Below are 16,045 nucleotides of genomic sequence, written 5' to 3' on the forward strand. Positions count from 1 at the left end.
AAGATACTTGATTGCTCTTATGTCCAAGATTCATGAACTATAAATCCATAAAATTTTAAAGTTATGATGACAATTTCTCAAATAACCCTAACATGGCCAAAGTTCATTGACCCTAAGTGACTTTTGACCTTAACCCTCATTAAACTGGAGGGGTCCCCCCCTCAACAAATTTCATCACTACGCCGTTGCGCAAAGTTTTTTTGTCGCGCCACTCACTTGACTTCATATTTTTAAAGTCTTGTGCATCTTTTGAGACCAAAATTGCGACGCCCGGGGATGCAGTTCTGAAATTACGCAACATTTAGTAAGTGCATGTCAGACCCGAAATTGCTCAAAAACGTGATTCCGTGTACAAAGTCAATGCAAATTGTGTTTTTCAACCAAAAATAATAGATGTATGATTATTTTTACTTTTGTTGGTTTAAATGGATTTATTTTATGCTATTTATGATCGCAGAAGGGTCCCCAACAAAGTTCATTGGAAAAAACAATAAAAAACAAAGGTCTGAAAAAACAAAGAAATACATAAGAATTTAAAAAACAATAAAATACATAAGAAATTAATTATATTTTTGCAATTTTTTGTAGATATTTGTTAGAAATGTAATAGTTGATACTCCAACCAAAAATTAGCATTCTAATAGCTATACAAATTGAGTTAAAGGCAAAAACATACACAAAAAACAAAATTTAGGGCAAATTTCATACGCTTATTTGCATAAATAATGAATTAAAAATATAAGGAATTAATTTTTTTTTAATTTTACCATACAGTCTTGTAGTTTACATCCGGCTTTACGCGCGTGCTAATTTTTGCGGCGATCGCGCGATCAGCTGCTGAGGGGGGTCAAATTGACCCCCCCCCCCAGTATAAACTGGTCTGAAATAGCCCAGTTAAGATAGGGTTAATCATGTGACCTAAAACTCAGGCAGGATCTTCAGTGATACACTTTTATACTTATGTCTAAGTATTATGGACTAGGTCCATATACATTCGAAAGTTATGTCAACATTTCAAAAACTTAACCTTGGTAAAGATTTCGATATTGATTCCTCCAACATGGTCTAAGTTCATTGACCATAAATGACCTTTGACCTTGGTTATGTAACCTGAAACTCACGCAGGATGTTCAGTAATTCTTGATCACCCTTTTGTCTAAAGTTTCATGAACTAGGTCCATATACTTTTTAAGTTATGATGACATTTCAAAAACTAAACTTTGGTTAAAAAATTTCAATGTTGATGACGCCACCATCGCCGCCGCCATTGCCTTCGGAAAAGCGTTGCCTATAGTCTCGCTCTGCTATGCAGGCGAAGACAATAAAAATGACCTCATGCACTGGCGAGCGAGTTTGCTGGAATAGTCACGCTGCATATGCAAGCGCAGTTTAGTTCTTTTCGGACACATCGAGGTCAAGAAACACATGTTTAGATATTATGGCCCGGGGTGATTTAGGTTTTTCACGTTTCGAAACTGGGGTTTGTATCCTCTAACTGTAGTTTTGCCTCATGAGAATTTATTACATCCATTTAATACTCTTTTGTAAAAGTTTTTATTTTTTATCCAAGATTCCAAGATGTTCATCCCTATTCCTATAGATAAGAGATTTTGGTACATGTACATTTGACAGTGTAAAACGTTTAGTAATAAAGACCAACATTTGAATTACAAACATTATGAAAACTTTTGACCTATTTTGGATATTGGAAGGTTACGATGTCCTACAATTTAGAGGCGCTTTAGTGTCTTTTCCAGAAACTGAGCAAAAACACCATTGCGTACCTAATTTTTAACGCAAAAAGCAGTGAGTTTATAATTTGTCAGTTTTTTATATTGAAATCATACAAAACTGAAGTTTCAGCATTTTAATGATTTGCACCACACGTCAAATGATGGACAAATACTTGGGTCATCGCAAAGCATGCATTAATTTGTCTTTAGTTGTGTGAATGGCATGCATCCTCAGCCAGCTACAACAGCAAACAGAGATGTCTGGATGTCTTTTAAAATTGAACATGCATGATTTTTTCACAGAGTAAGGGCATGAGAACACTATAAGTACTACGCACAAAATCTCTAATTGAAATAAGAAAAGCTGGTTGGGTGAATACCTGGCGCTGGAGGTGCAGTTAGATTGGCATCTGTATTGTCAGGTTCTGTAGATTTGAAATATAAAATAATCATAAATATTTTAACAAAGCATTAATAATAATAATATAGGTATATTTACCCAGGGTAGCCACTTCAGTTCCGAAAACTGTTCTCCCAGCGGGCCCTGCTATTATTACCCGGCTAAGCTAGGCAACCTTTTCGGTGCACACAGCTTTTTGAGGAATTATTTCCTGCCGGTACCCATTTACCTCACCTGGGTCGAGTGCAGCACACTGTGGATGAATTCCTTGCTGAAAGAAATTACGCCATGGCTGGGATTTGAACCCACGACCCTCTGTTTTAAAGTCCGGAGACTAATCCACTGGGCCACGACGCTCCACATTAGCAATATTGTGCTCGCCCACTTGTAAAAATAACTACAAATATTGCAATCTCCTTTGCCACGCAACAGAATTGTATCGAAACCTCATTATGAAATATCTGGTATAAAAATGTAATACAAACAGAATTTGAGAAGGGGCATTTCATGAAATGGTATGCCCTTTCATCTTTCCCTGTACCTACTCCACCCCTTTGATATGTTGGCAGTCTATCATTTTTATACATGTATTCTTCTCTTTCTTTCCTCTCTTCCTTATTCTTACATTTTTATTTTGTTTTCTTGGATGCAAAACCAGTTTAAAGGTGCTTCAACCAATCAAGCTTTTAGCTTATGTTGCAACACCTTTGTATGTTCATTATATACTTGTGTTTTATATATATTTATATATCACCTGTGTATTCTTTTACATTGTACATTGTGAACATGCATGAATGAATAAATAAATATGAATGACTTTATTGCACTGACATTTTACATGTGTGAAGATTAAATGTGTTTGCGAGTGCAGTAGAAGATGTAGTGTCATAATGAGCTTATTATTCAGAGAAAAAAATAAGAGAACAGAGTTTTTTAAGTTTGCTTGAAAAGTGAGACACGGTTGCAGAGTTCCATGTTATAAGAGAGTCTTGGACCTAAACTTTAACATTTGAGCTGAAATGACCTTGGACCTTAATATCTGACCTACGACTGCACCATAACATGCAGGTCCCCTAACTTCTTCTACAACCCAAGTTTGGTTGAATAGTGACTAATGCTTAAAAAGTTATCTGTCAAGAGAGTCTTGCACGTTAGCTTTAACACTGACTTAAAAATGACCTTTGACCTTAGCATGTGACCTTTGACTGCACCATACCATTCATTCCAGTTTAGCTTTTTGGAGCTGCAAGAGGAATTATCGCATCAAGTATCAAGGTCTCCTAAGTACATCTACAACCCAAGTACGGTTAAAAACTGACTTACGGTTGCAAATTTATCTGTCATAAGAAAGTCTTTCACGTAAAAAGTTTAATGTTGAACTCAAAATGACCTTTGACCTTACCATGTGACCTCTGCCTGCACCATAACATGCAGGTCTCCTGAGTACATCTACAACCCAAGTACGGTTGAAAAAACGGGTGCAAATTTATTTGTCATAAAGAGAGTCTTGCATGTAAACTTTAACATTGACCTCAAAATGACTTTTGACCTTTAGCAAGTGACCTTAGACTGCACCGTAACATGCAGGTCCCCTAATTACATCTACAACCCAAGTTTGGCTGAAAAGTGACTTACGATTACAAAGTTATTTGTCATAATATTTGTGACGACAAACAGACGCGGACGACATTTTGATCACTGATACCTCGGTCACATTTATGCTACGGCAGCCGTATGGGGAGTTGAAAACAGCCGTTTTCACATTTTTGTACCAGCTATACATGTACATAGGTGGTTTGAATGAAAATGAATAAAACGGCTGTTTTCGATTCCCCGAAAGACCGATATGTAGAGCAAATGTGACAGAGGTATTAGTCTCGCTTCACCTCTGGTGGACGAGACAAGAAAAGGTATAATAGACAAGGTGGTTCGTGGACCAAGAGTCTCACCTGATTTTGTGATCAATTAAATATGCAATATGACCTTTTGACCCCTAGATGACATTTTACTCAATCATCCTCATGAAGACACACCAAGTGTGAACATAATTGATTGATGAGGAAATGAGAGCAAGGTGAACAAAAACATGACCTTTTTCTGACCCCTCAATGAATATGGAAAACATTGCAGTAAAGAATGCACGACTGAAATACATTGCGACACAAGATGTCAGATATAGATAGAACCATGTAAAAATTTGAAGATATTTCAGAATGTAAGGAAAAAAGAAGACAAATGAAGTAAATGATTGAAATTCATATTTACTTTCTCCACATGGATTTTATTTACTGAATTATTTTGTTTTCTTTTTTATAGACAAACTTAGATTTAACTGAAGAAATAGCAGTATGTGTAATTGTAATGAATGACTGCGGGAGATCCAGCACACTGCTGACTCCACACTTATATTGTCACGTACATGTAGGGGAAAATAATGTACTATCCATTGGTTTAGAATTGTTTTCATTCTTGTGACCATACATGGATCGAACAAGTGATTATTCTCCTGCTCTTCGAGTCCCTTCATTCTTTTTTTTCTTTTCATTGGCCCTTAATACAGCTAACTAGCATTTTGAAAAACCCAGGCTTGGGCAATCCACATACATTTATCAAATTGTGCTGTACTTAGTATGCCTATTAGTATACCTTCTTCTTCCTACAGTTTCACCAAGCAAAATAAAACTGTCTTTGTTTATACATTTTTTAAAAGAGGTACACAGCTTTCATACATTCAAAATTAATCTTCTTTTGCCCTGTTCCTCAAATTGACATTAATCATTAATTTCTATTAATTTTCAGAATATAAAATTTTTTAATATGGATATAATGTCATTCTAAATTAATGATAAATAAAGTTTGTATTTTTAAAGAGATTTTGTTGTTTTTCATCATGTTGCTAATGCGGTGTATGTAATGATTAGCTCTGGTTAAACAGCTTTATTTCAGGAACAGCACCACAAACCGTATTGGGAATGTTATTGATTTTTTCTTCATATTTTTCTCGTTCGAAGCACATCATATTTGCCATTACAGGCATTCAGGATAAACACAACTGTAAAAGAGTGTTTGTTAATGAGGCCCTGTACTTCTATAGGTTAATGAAGAAATAACTAAGCTTTCAATAAGACTCAAATCACTGGACAATCATTAAACTAGCACATCAATGATGTGGAGCTCATACGGCATCTCGCAACGAAATTTAACACAATTTTAATTTCAGCCCAGTTGACACTGTAGTAAATTATATTGGTGACATAAATTGAGGATATAGAATTGAAATTGATGAAGAAATGACATAGAAGAAATGACATAGAAGCATTATTTGTGATCTATGAATAAATTTCATATAAATTAAGCATAAATAACTTTCTAGTCAAAATTTCTTAACTCTGTGTAGAACCTTGGTGAACCTCATATAGCTCTCAGATCATCAGATGGAACAAAAATAATCAAAAAATCAATCAACAAATAAATAAGTAATTTTTGTGAGTTTTGAAAATATATGAATAAATTAGCATATTTAATGAATTTCAAGATTCTGTGTTGAAATTTTGTATCACCACCTCGAGCTATCATATAAAGCAAACAAAATTGAAATTGATCAACAAATGAAGAAGAAAAAACATTTTTTGTGATTTATGAATAAATTTTGCACAAATTAGCATAATTTTCCAGACAAAATTTTATGTACAACTTTGGTGAACCTCACGCAGCTCTACCAGATGGTAGAAAAAAAATTAAAATCTGTCAACAAATAAAGAAGAGGCATTTTCTATGATTGATGAATAAATTTTGCATAAATTAGCATAGATAATTTTCTACTGAAAATTTCACAATTCTGCGTAGAAGTTTGGTGAACCTCATGAAGTTCTACCAGATGGAAGAAAAAAAATCAAAACATTTTATGTGAATTTTTAAAAATATGAATAAATTAATTTTGCATAAATTAGCATAAAAATTGTTCTAGTCAGAATTTCAAAATTCTGTGTAGAAGTTTGGTGAACCTCATGAAGCTCTACCAGATGGAAGCAACAAATTCAAAATCGGTCAACAAATAAAGAAGAAGCATTTTTTGTGAATTTTGAAAAATGCGCATAAATTAGCATATTTAATGAATTTCGAAATTCTGTGTAGAAGTTTTGAATCCCCCACCTAGTGCTATCATATAAAGCAAACAGAATTGAAATCGGACTTGAAATGGCGAAGAAGTAGCATTTTGAAATTGTGGACAGACGACGGACGCCACGCCACGGCATAAGCTCATCTTGCCCTCTTGCCCTTCGGGCCGGATGAGCTAAAAATGGGTTACAACTTCTATAGCCATGCACTACCACATATCCCACTGCAGCAACCAAACTTATTAGCTTACTACAAATACCTATGGTTTTTATGTAGACGTCCCAACGCAGGCATACACAGTCTTTCCACTCTTCAGGAATAACTCGGATGTACCGACCGTTTGGCTGTGGATCGAATTTGGCTATTTTGTAACCATCATTGCTGGCACTCCCTATAAATACCTGTAATGGTGGAAGACAAGCAGGAGAAAATATATGCATCTTTAGCTGAATAGTACATTTTTTTTTGCACCGCTCCTCCTGAGCAAACCTGCATATGTTTAAAATGAAACGATACAATAAATAATTCTGGCATCTCCACTACCCATAAATCTAGACAATATGATTATATTTGATCGAGCAGATCATGTCAGTTACTGTGGTAAGAAATATACCCTTTCTTGGTGATAACGATGTTTTAAGTTCAATGGTTCACACAACGGAAAATGGCAAATAGTAACAGAGTCAAAACCAAGAATAATTTTCAGTAGATTCATATTCCATTAGGAAAAAAAAATCAAGTTTGGAAAATACCCATCAGTGGCTATTTTGAAAATGCATTTTATGGTTGTTTTGTTTGGCATAGAGCACTGCTCAAAATATGGATCAAGAGATTTTGCTGGGTTATTATGCAAGTTAAGTGATTCAACATAGTCTTGGCCTAAAAAGGAAAGAATAGTTTGGAAATGGAGGGAGTTGGTCAGTAATAATACACTTTTTTCTGGTTAGCTTGCCTTGTCAACAAACTATTCTGGCCCCATTGATATCATTATTGTTTATCATCGGTAAATTATTGCGACTATCATTGTTAACATTATCTTCATATTGAAGCATTTTGATATTGGTATCCTCAGTCATCATCATCATGACCAATGAATAAGAATGGTTCTCATGGTTACTGTGCTGCCATTCTGCAGTGAAGTAACAAAGAGTCGCAAACAGACAAAACAAAATGGAGTCACACGTTTAGAGCAATAATTGAAACCTCAGCGTAGATACTACACACAGAAGCGGGCCTAACATGCACACACTCTTGTACTTGGTTGCATCTACACTTACATCAGTTGAACAAGATAAAACAATCTTGAAAACCACAACACATTGTGGCTTTCAAACTGGTTTGGAAGACCATGTAAGATTGCTTCCAAGACGGTTTCAAAGGTCACATTAAATTGGCCCCCACTAAACTGGTTTCCACTCATCTAGTTTCAGGGACATTGATAAGAACGGGGTCTCTGTCTTGTTGACTTAATTCGTAAATAAATCCCATCAAGCAATCCATCATCAAATCAATTTGATTTCATTACCTTTGGCTCTTGTGAATCTGCTGAATCTAGTACTTTATCAAACGAAACACCATCGTCGCTGACCGCTACGAAAAACTTAGAGACCCAGAAGTTCCTGTTGGCATCCCCTCGAATAACCACACCAGTGAAAGTGACTTCGGTGCCAAGATCCATCTGAATCCACTCGTCATTGCTGGTGGTACTCTCTTGAGCAGCGCACCAGCTCCCACCAAAGTCTGGAAGATCTGAGCCGGTTTCCAGAGGGCTCCTGTCAGGGCCATATTTCGGCCAGCTAGAAGAAGCAGTGATGGCTCCGACGCCGACAAAGTTATCATCTATTGCTGCTATGCCTTCTGGGAGACCGTCTGTTTACAAACAAGAATTTAAAATAATGGTAATTTTTTTTTCTTATTAGGCTTTTTTTGTTTCTGTCTTCTCATTGTCTTACTCCATACATGTATATGATTATTTTATTTTCTTGACCTTAACACTTACCTTTTAGTTCATAATTTCATATTCATTGTGATTTATAAAACGCTGAAATTATAATGCTTACAATGCATGCACCATGGACTGACATCCGTGATGATCTGTGCTGCATCCTTGAAGGTGTAAAAGAGGCTTTACGAACAATAGAAAATGTTGACTTGAAAAGACGGGCACATGCATCATTTGAGTGGGCAACTATAAGAATGTAAAAGCGGGCTTTGAAAGCAGCTTCAAACCCGATGAATGTGTGCCCTAGTCACAACCTAGCTACTAGTTTGCGGCACACGTATACTTCTGTAAGCGGGTAGGTAACCAGCCCATAATGTTACAAATTCATTGCATTCATCACAAGCTGCCAAATTCATTTTTACAAACAAGCAACTACAAAAGGGACTTGAACACCTGACACTCAAATGAACACTGAATTTTGTACATTGGGAAAGGTGCCCAACAGCTTCGGGCAGCATACCAGCATAGATTTTCAATTTCAATTTGTTTTATTTCATTTTCAATAGAACAAAGGAAAGTGGACATATATAATTAAAAAGACAATTGCAAATGAAACTTTTACAAACAACATAAATTGAAGTAATTACAAAACATATTTTTTCCATAAGTAAAACAAAGTATTTTATATAAGCCAATTATCATAAACATAAAAAATGGAGGGATCCTCTCAAAAGCAAATGCTTGTAGAGTGCGGAACCCTCTAAGTAATTATTGTAGAATTGCCTATGAAGATAGAAGGAAACATGGTAGAGGGGGAGTCGGAGCAGCTGGGGCGGTACCCAGGGATAGTTCCCAGCTCATTTTCTCAAAACTTTCAAAAGATATATCAATTCACACTTATCAAAATGGCATTAATCATACACTTGTGAAAATTCCCATTGTAGACAGCTGATGCAATATCCACAATTAGCAAGGGGTACTCAAGGCTGAAAATAATATGATTTGAACAGATTAAGAAAAATCAGACAAACAAAACACTGAAAATTTGATCAAAATCTGACAAGGAATAAGAAAGCTACATTATATTTTTAAGATTTACATTATTTCAGTAAAACAGTTTTAGGCATGTCTTCATGAATATTCAATGAGCAATCTGATTATGTCATATCCCTACTTCTTCTTTTGTATTTCATTATATGAAATCAGGTTTATTCAAATTGTTTCTACGAAAGAACTAAGCAAATTAGATTGACAACTGATTTAGTGCATTAGATATTCATTGCTGCCACTTATTTCATTATAAGGGCAACATATACATTTATGAAAAAAATTAACCATTATGATTTGATGTAATAACATAAGAAAAAAGGAAGTTGGGGATAAGTCACCATCAGCCCATGTAATGGATATTCATGACGAGGTAAATACCTAACTATTTTCATAAAATATTGCTTAAGTTTAAAATTCACAAACTTCATTGTTTGTAATCAGATTTTAATGAAATTTTCGGCCCGGAGTAACCGTTTACGGCTGGGGGGGGGGGGGGACTTTAGATTTTTTTCCACACTTTTGATTTCTTTTCAGCTACTATCAAAAATCTTTCTTATTCTCCTTTAATGGCAGTTTAAAAATGAGTGAGTGGTGAAAATGGGAAGTATTGGAAAATACAAAAATATTGTCGATATTTAATGAATGAATGAAAATGTTACAATTGTCATGAATATGAAATAAATACTATGGCCTGTATTCCGAAGTCAGGTGTAACTTAGACCATGGTCTAACTCTGTGCTAAAATTATGGGAAGCCAAAAGTGTCACAATTTTTTATGAAGTTATATGTTTATGTTTACTGTGCTCTTTCCTGATTCATCGATGGTGAAGACAATCATCTATTTATACTTCCTAGACAATTATGAATGATTCGAGAGCCAAATGAGCTGGAATATTATATCTCTACTGTTAGTGATTTAGGTAACGATTGGCTATCCATACTTAAACCACAACTTTAAACCTGAGTTTAAGTTAAACCCAACTTCAGAATACGGGCCAGCGAAGCCCGGCATTCCATAGAAGTGCGTTTTAAAACTCTAGTTTAGACTAGGGTTATACCAAGGTTTAGGTATCAGAATACCATCTATTGTCTTTTTTTTCACCCCCTCCCAAAAGACAAAGTAAAAAACTTTCTGTATATAGCAATGTGTTATTATTTACATACCATAATCGCACAACTCCTTGACATATATCTCAAAACTCATGCAAGCAGCTATATGACTGGTCTCAACATGAATCCTTACTCTCCTTGCTAGTGGACTACGCTCAAAGATATGGAATGATCTCTCACGCCCTGCTTCAAAATTCTATAAGGCAAAATAAAATAATATGTTCCATTCATACAGCGCTTGATACTTGGCATCATAGGCGCTATTAAAGCATTTAAGGACTATATCCTACCAGGAACCCAGGGTCAAGTGCAGCACAATGTGGGTAAATTTCTTGCTGAAGGAAAACATGCCATGGCTGAGATTTTAACCCTCGTCCCTCTGATTGAAAGACAAGTCGTAACCACTAGACCAAGATACACCCATATTGCAAATTAAAATCTACAGTCCATCCAAGCAAAAAAGATTACTAGTATTTGAATGAAAAGAGAAATAATTGTAATTCATTTAATGCTGTTTATAACACAAAACAATATTATGAAGTTTCATTAATTTGATTAAGTATGTTGGAAATAAGAAACATAATGACCTTTGACCTTGACCAAGAAACCGGAAATTATACTCCTCTATTTTCTGATACCTGTGGACCATTACCAAGTTACCCATACCCAGATTCATGATTTCAACATTATCTTGAAAATTCAAAATCTCAACTTTTGGTTAGAGTAGATTTAGTTTATTGACCCCACAATTACCTTCCACTAACTCCTAGTGTATCTGAAATTCATATATTTGTCAATACTTTGTTAGCATAGTATAAGTCAGTTTTATGCAATAGGGACTTATACTTAGTATATATCATCATGAAAATTCAAAATCATTAAAATGGTCAAAGTTCAATGACACTAAAATGACCCTTGACCTGAACCATGTGCCCTAATCTCATGAAAAATTAACATTGATACTATAATTACTTTTATGTTCAAACTCCATGAAGAAAGTCCTTGTACTTTTATAGTTATCATGACATTTAAAAACTTAATCTTGGTTAAGATTGTAATGTTAATACTACAACATGGTCAGACTTCAATGACCATTAATGACCTCTGACTTTGGCAAAATGATCAGTCATACTTGATGACCCTTAAAACTTCATCATGACTATATATCCATATTTTTCAGAGTTATGACGACATTTCAAAAACTTGAAGTTGTTAAGATTTTAACTTCAAACAGCCGCCATCGCTTGTGTCGGAAAAACAGCACCCCTCCCCTCCCATATTATCAGGCTTATTTGATGCCAGAAAAAAGGTCAAATAAAAAAAATGAAGTGTAATAGCAACATCCAAGGTTTGATGAACCAATCCCCCTCAGGCAAATAAAGGCCAAATTAAGGCATGTACAACTCTTGACCCATTGAGCCATATACCAGGATCCTGTCTTACAAAGTTTTGACAGTAATACAATCACTTACAACTATGTACAGCAAGTGATGCCAACATCTTCCTTTCCACAATATACTAATACATGCATCATTGTTTTGGCAAATCAATGTGCTCCCGTGTGTTTTTATAGGGAATTTGTATGCCTACAATTCTACAAAGGATTTATGACATTGATAGCTTTTCATAGCTGAGAATGATTGGATCAATTGCACCTCTTTGTAAGACGAGGCCCAGATATTTTGGACTAGGGCCTTCAGAAAAGGTGTAATATATTACATCATGCTGAAATGAATGCAGCAAGATAAAACATACCTGCTTGTAACCAAAGGAATTCGTTATGAATTGGTATCCTGTTGCACTCGTATATATCTCCACCCGGAAATCCTCAACATAGCCAACGCCATCCCCTTCTCCTCCAACCACGATGCCCGTTATGGAATGTTCAAGACGCAAGTCCACCTGAAAGATACAATTTAGAAATAATAAGTCCAGGGTCCCGTAACACAAAGGTTAGAAATCGAATGTACGCTTGATTTTCACCATTAATTATACCGTAGTCAAAGAAATCAACGGTAAGAAAAATTGTTCTTAAGATGATTGCTAAGCTTTGTGTTATGGGCCCCTGACCATTTGAAAACAAAGAATGTTTTCATGTCCTGGCTCACATCTTTGACCTCTATCTATTATTAAAGCCATCACTTGCACAGATACAAGTAGGAAACTAACTGTTCTGGGGGATATGAACTAATGTGCCATCCCTCCCACTTGAATTGCGCGAGATCATGCATCTCTTTACATCCGCAATTGAATACATGTAGATGACATCATTGCACAAACAGTATACATCTCTTGCAGACTCAGGTAGCATTTGTCTAACAGCGTTACCATTTATTTTTGACTAGTGTTATCAACCATAGTGACATATTCCCCTCAGTGAGAGAACAGGTGCCGTTTGAGTGGGGGGGATCGGGCATCATAGTTCACTGCCCCAAGTCTGTTTTGAGCAATCAAACCTGGTTCATTGTATTATATGCTAGAGAGCGATGCAAGTGACCGGACCAGATTAAAAAATTGCAAAATGATAATGGTAAGAGTGTAATAATGCCATCCAAATCAACCAATTGTCCTGTGAAATAATCACAGTGCCCTAATAATCTAAATGTAAGTTGATTACTGTTGAGGCACAGGAGCTAAATACAACTCAAGTGTGGTTATATATCTTGAACATATTTGAAAATTTTTTGACAGATTTATATTCTTCAACTAGCCATAAAAAAGTGGAATATCTCTGGCACCATTGTTCTCTTCATAATTCATATCTTTCACAACATATTTACATGAAGATTTGCTTAAGCTGTTGTACTTATAAACTTTCTACAACTCACATTTATATATATTGAGTTCTATATGGAATAAAATAAAAATATTATCACTCATGTGAACAAAAAGCAACAACTTCATTTATGATCCATCTCTTACAGGTAAAATAAAGTAGTTAAAGCTGTTTTTGCTGTTGTTCTCTCCTTATCCTTTTTCTTCCTCATCCTTTTTCTTCCGTAATTCTCCTTCTCCTCCCCTTTCTTCCTCCTTATTTCTTTTCTTCTTCTTCTTCGTTATATTCTTGTATATATTATCTTTATATCTTAGTTATTGGTAATAGTAAATTCTGATTTTTTTCTTCATTTTTCTAAATTATGTAAATAGTATAATTTTACCATTTTATTATCTTAATTCTATATGTCGAGGACCCCACTGGAAATAAGCTTTCGAGCTTTCGTGGGTCATCCTGTGCAAGCCTTGTTTTTAATGCTACTGTATATATGTTATGGTGACTTGCCAAATAAAATCAATCAATCAATCAATTCTTCCAGAGCCAATTGGCATATATTTTTTATTCATACATACAAACACTTGGGTGTTCATTGTAAGGGATTCTATTCAAACTTATTTTGATATCGTTATCACTACTGGTATTTATCTTTAAGCTTGGATGATATTATTATCTTTTTTTCGGACCATATTTTTGTGAAACCCTTAAACCCGAAATAGTCCTTTTACACATGGACCTATTACGAATGGACATTCAACGAATCCCCTCCTTTGGGCCGAAGACCGTCACCGCTAACCCTTTTATAAACAGAGCGCTGGCAGCTGACGCCCATCAAGCCGGTCGTAAAACACGCTCTCACTGATGGACAGCGGAAATCAATTGTACGCTGCTCCTACCCATTGCGATGTTGTTCGTTCACTTTATCAAAAGCAACGCACAGCAGCGAACGTTAGCGCTATGATAATGATAGCAGAAACAAGAAAACAGGCATGCATAAACATATTTTTTACGTACATCGCAAACAACCGCACATGAAATGCATTGACATCACTTTGCAGATCCGTATATCTACGGCAAAAAAGCAATTGAAATTTGACGGAGAAATGTGCTGAAAAACGTTAAAATGCATCTTTTTCGGACAGTACTGATGTCGATAGTAGCGCTTACCTTCGGTCAGAAGGAGCCTGTGTAAACAAGCGCCCCAGGCGGCCGTCGTAAAAACCGCGTAAAGAGAAAGTTAAGGGTTAGACAGCGATTTTGACAGCTAGAAACAGGTGGTGGTCATAAAATGCTCTCGTTGAATGTCCATTCGTAATAGGTCCATGTTTTACACTTTTTTATTATCTAAGTAGATGAATTCAGCCAGGCTTATAGAAGAAATAACTCAGGAACTGACCATGTACCTAAACATCTACTCCATCAAAAGAAAGTAGAACCACAAAAATTCAAGACAGTGTTAGCTCCATGGTGCAAACTTGCTGTTGTGCTTGAAGTACACTTCAAGGTCAAGTTCATCCCAGAAAAATGTTGATTTGCATCAATAAAGAACATTCAAACAAAAACATAATGCTGAAAATTTCATCAAAATCTGATGTAAAATGAGAATGTTATGACATTTTAAAGTGTCACTTATTTTTCACAAAAATTATATGCACAACTCAGTGATATGCAAATGAGCAAGTCGATGATATCCCTCACTATTTTTTTTCAAATAATACAGGCCTAATTAACAACTTGGAATGAACAAAAAAATGCTAAAAACAATAGCAGGCTAGCTATCAGGGAAGAATAAATCTGTTTCACATGACGATGAGGAGAAAATTAAAATATTTGTATTTCATATAATGAAATACAAAAGAAATAGTGAAGAGGGTGATATCATCAGTCCCCTCGCATACTGACCAGGATGCGCATATAACATACTGTTATGTGAAATGAAGCAAAGTTTTGAATGACATTAACTTCCTTCTACATCTGATTTTGATGAAATTGTTATGTTTTTTGGATTTTTATCCTTTTAAATTTAATCAAATTAACTTTTTGTTGGGGTGGACTTCTCCTATAAAAATGTTGTATGCCGCATGCATGAATGTCAGATGAGCTAGCTCTCTGACACAGGCGGCTAGGCCTAGATCTATCTTTGGAATTTTATTCAGAGTAGGCAATACCATCATGGGTGTAGAATAGTTCAATACACAGGCCCTCAATCTCAATACACGAACAAGATTACCCATACCTCCACATACGGAGATTCTTCGGAGGGATTAGCACACCAGGGATCGGGGCTTCCCAATCTGATGCCATCCACTGTTCTCCCATCTCTGATCGACGATGGATTGATATACTCTGTTGGGAAACTGTTGTCTTCCAGGCCGATCGGTTCGCCTTCCAATACGACATCTAGAGGAGGACAAATGAACAATGAACTGAAGAAACATATTTCTCGTAGAAACAGGATATGGTCGTGGTCATCGATCACCACCGAGATCACAGCAAAGAATAATAACAATCATCTTTACAGACTTTTCCCCGACTTTTCCCTTTGACCCTTACGATGAGTTCGCGGCTTCGTTCGTAGGTGGGGAGTCGGAAGATGAGAATCATGCGCGCTGCTGGGGTACAGATATATGGAAGTGGGTGGAGGTGGAGGTGGGTGGCGGGGGTGGGTGTGTCAGCGATTGACCACAAAAGTGGTCCACCAAAACTTTAGGGGGGAGGAAAGTCCCGAGGAAAGTAAATATGAAGCAGTGGGTGAAATACACGCCCGCTATTACATTTGGAACATATTGACGTCCAAATCTACCACATTTTTTGTATCACATAATTTATTGGATAATTTTGCAATGATTTGTAATTGTTTCGAATTACTTGTGAATTGTATGAATTTGAAATAGAACAATAAAACATCTTTTTAAAAA

The 16,045-nt window shown here is 35.8% G+C and overlaps 1 protein-coding gene across 1 annotated transcript in view; it reads right to left on the reverse strand.

The window, feature by feature from the left end:
- LOC129274247 (uncharacterized) overlaps positions 1–16,045 on the reverse strand; it is a 169,005-nt gene that overhangs the window by 139,501 nt on the left and 13,459 nt on the right. Inside the window, exons 7-12 of the mRNA XM_064108955.1 lie at positions 15,364–15,527; positions 12,110–12,256; positions 10,409–10,550; positions 7,778–8,121; positions 6,512–6,653; positions 2,114–2,158 (exon numbers count right to left, since the gene is read on the reverse strand). Coding sequence (XP_063965025.1) covers positions 2,114–2,158; positions 6,512–6,653; positions 7,778–8,121; positions 10,409–10,550; positions 12,110–12,256; positions 15,364–15,527 — 984 coding nt within the window. The remainder of the gene's footprint in view (positions 1–2,113; positions 2,159–6,511; positions 6,654–7,777; positions 8,122–10,408; positions 10,551–12,109; positions 12,257–15,363; positions 15,528–16,045) is intronic.

This window comes from Lytechinus pictus, chromosome 13 (genome assembly GCF_037042905.1).
Source record: "Lytechinus pictus isolate F3 Inbred chromosome 13, Lp3.0, whole genome shotgun sequence".
Lineage (NCBI taxonomy): Eukaryota > Metazoa > Echinodermata > Echinoidea > Temnopleuroida > Toxopneustidae > Lytechinus > Lytechinus pictus.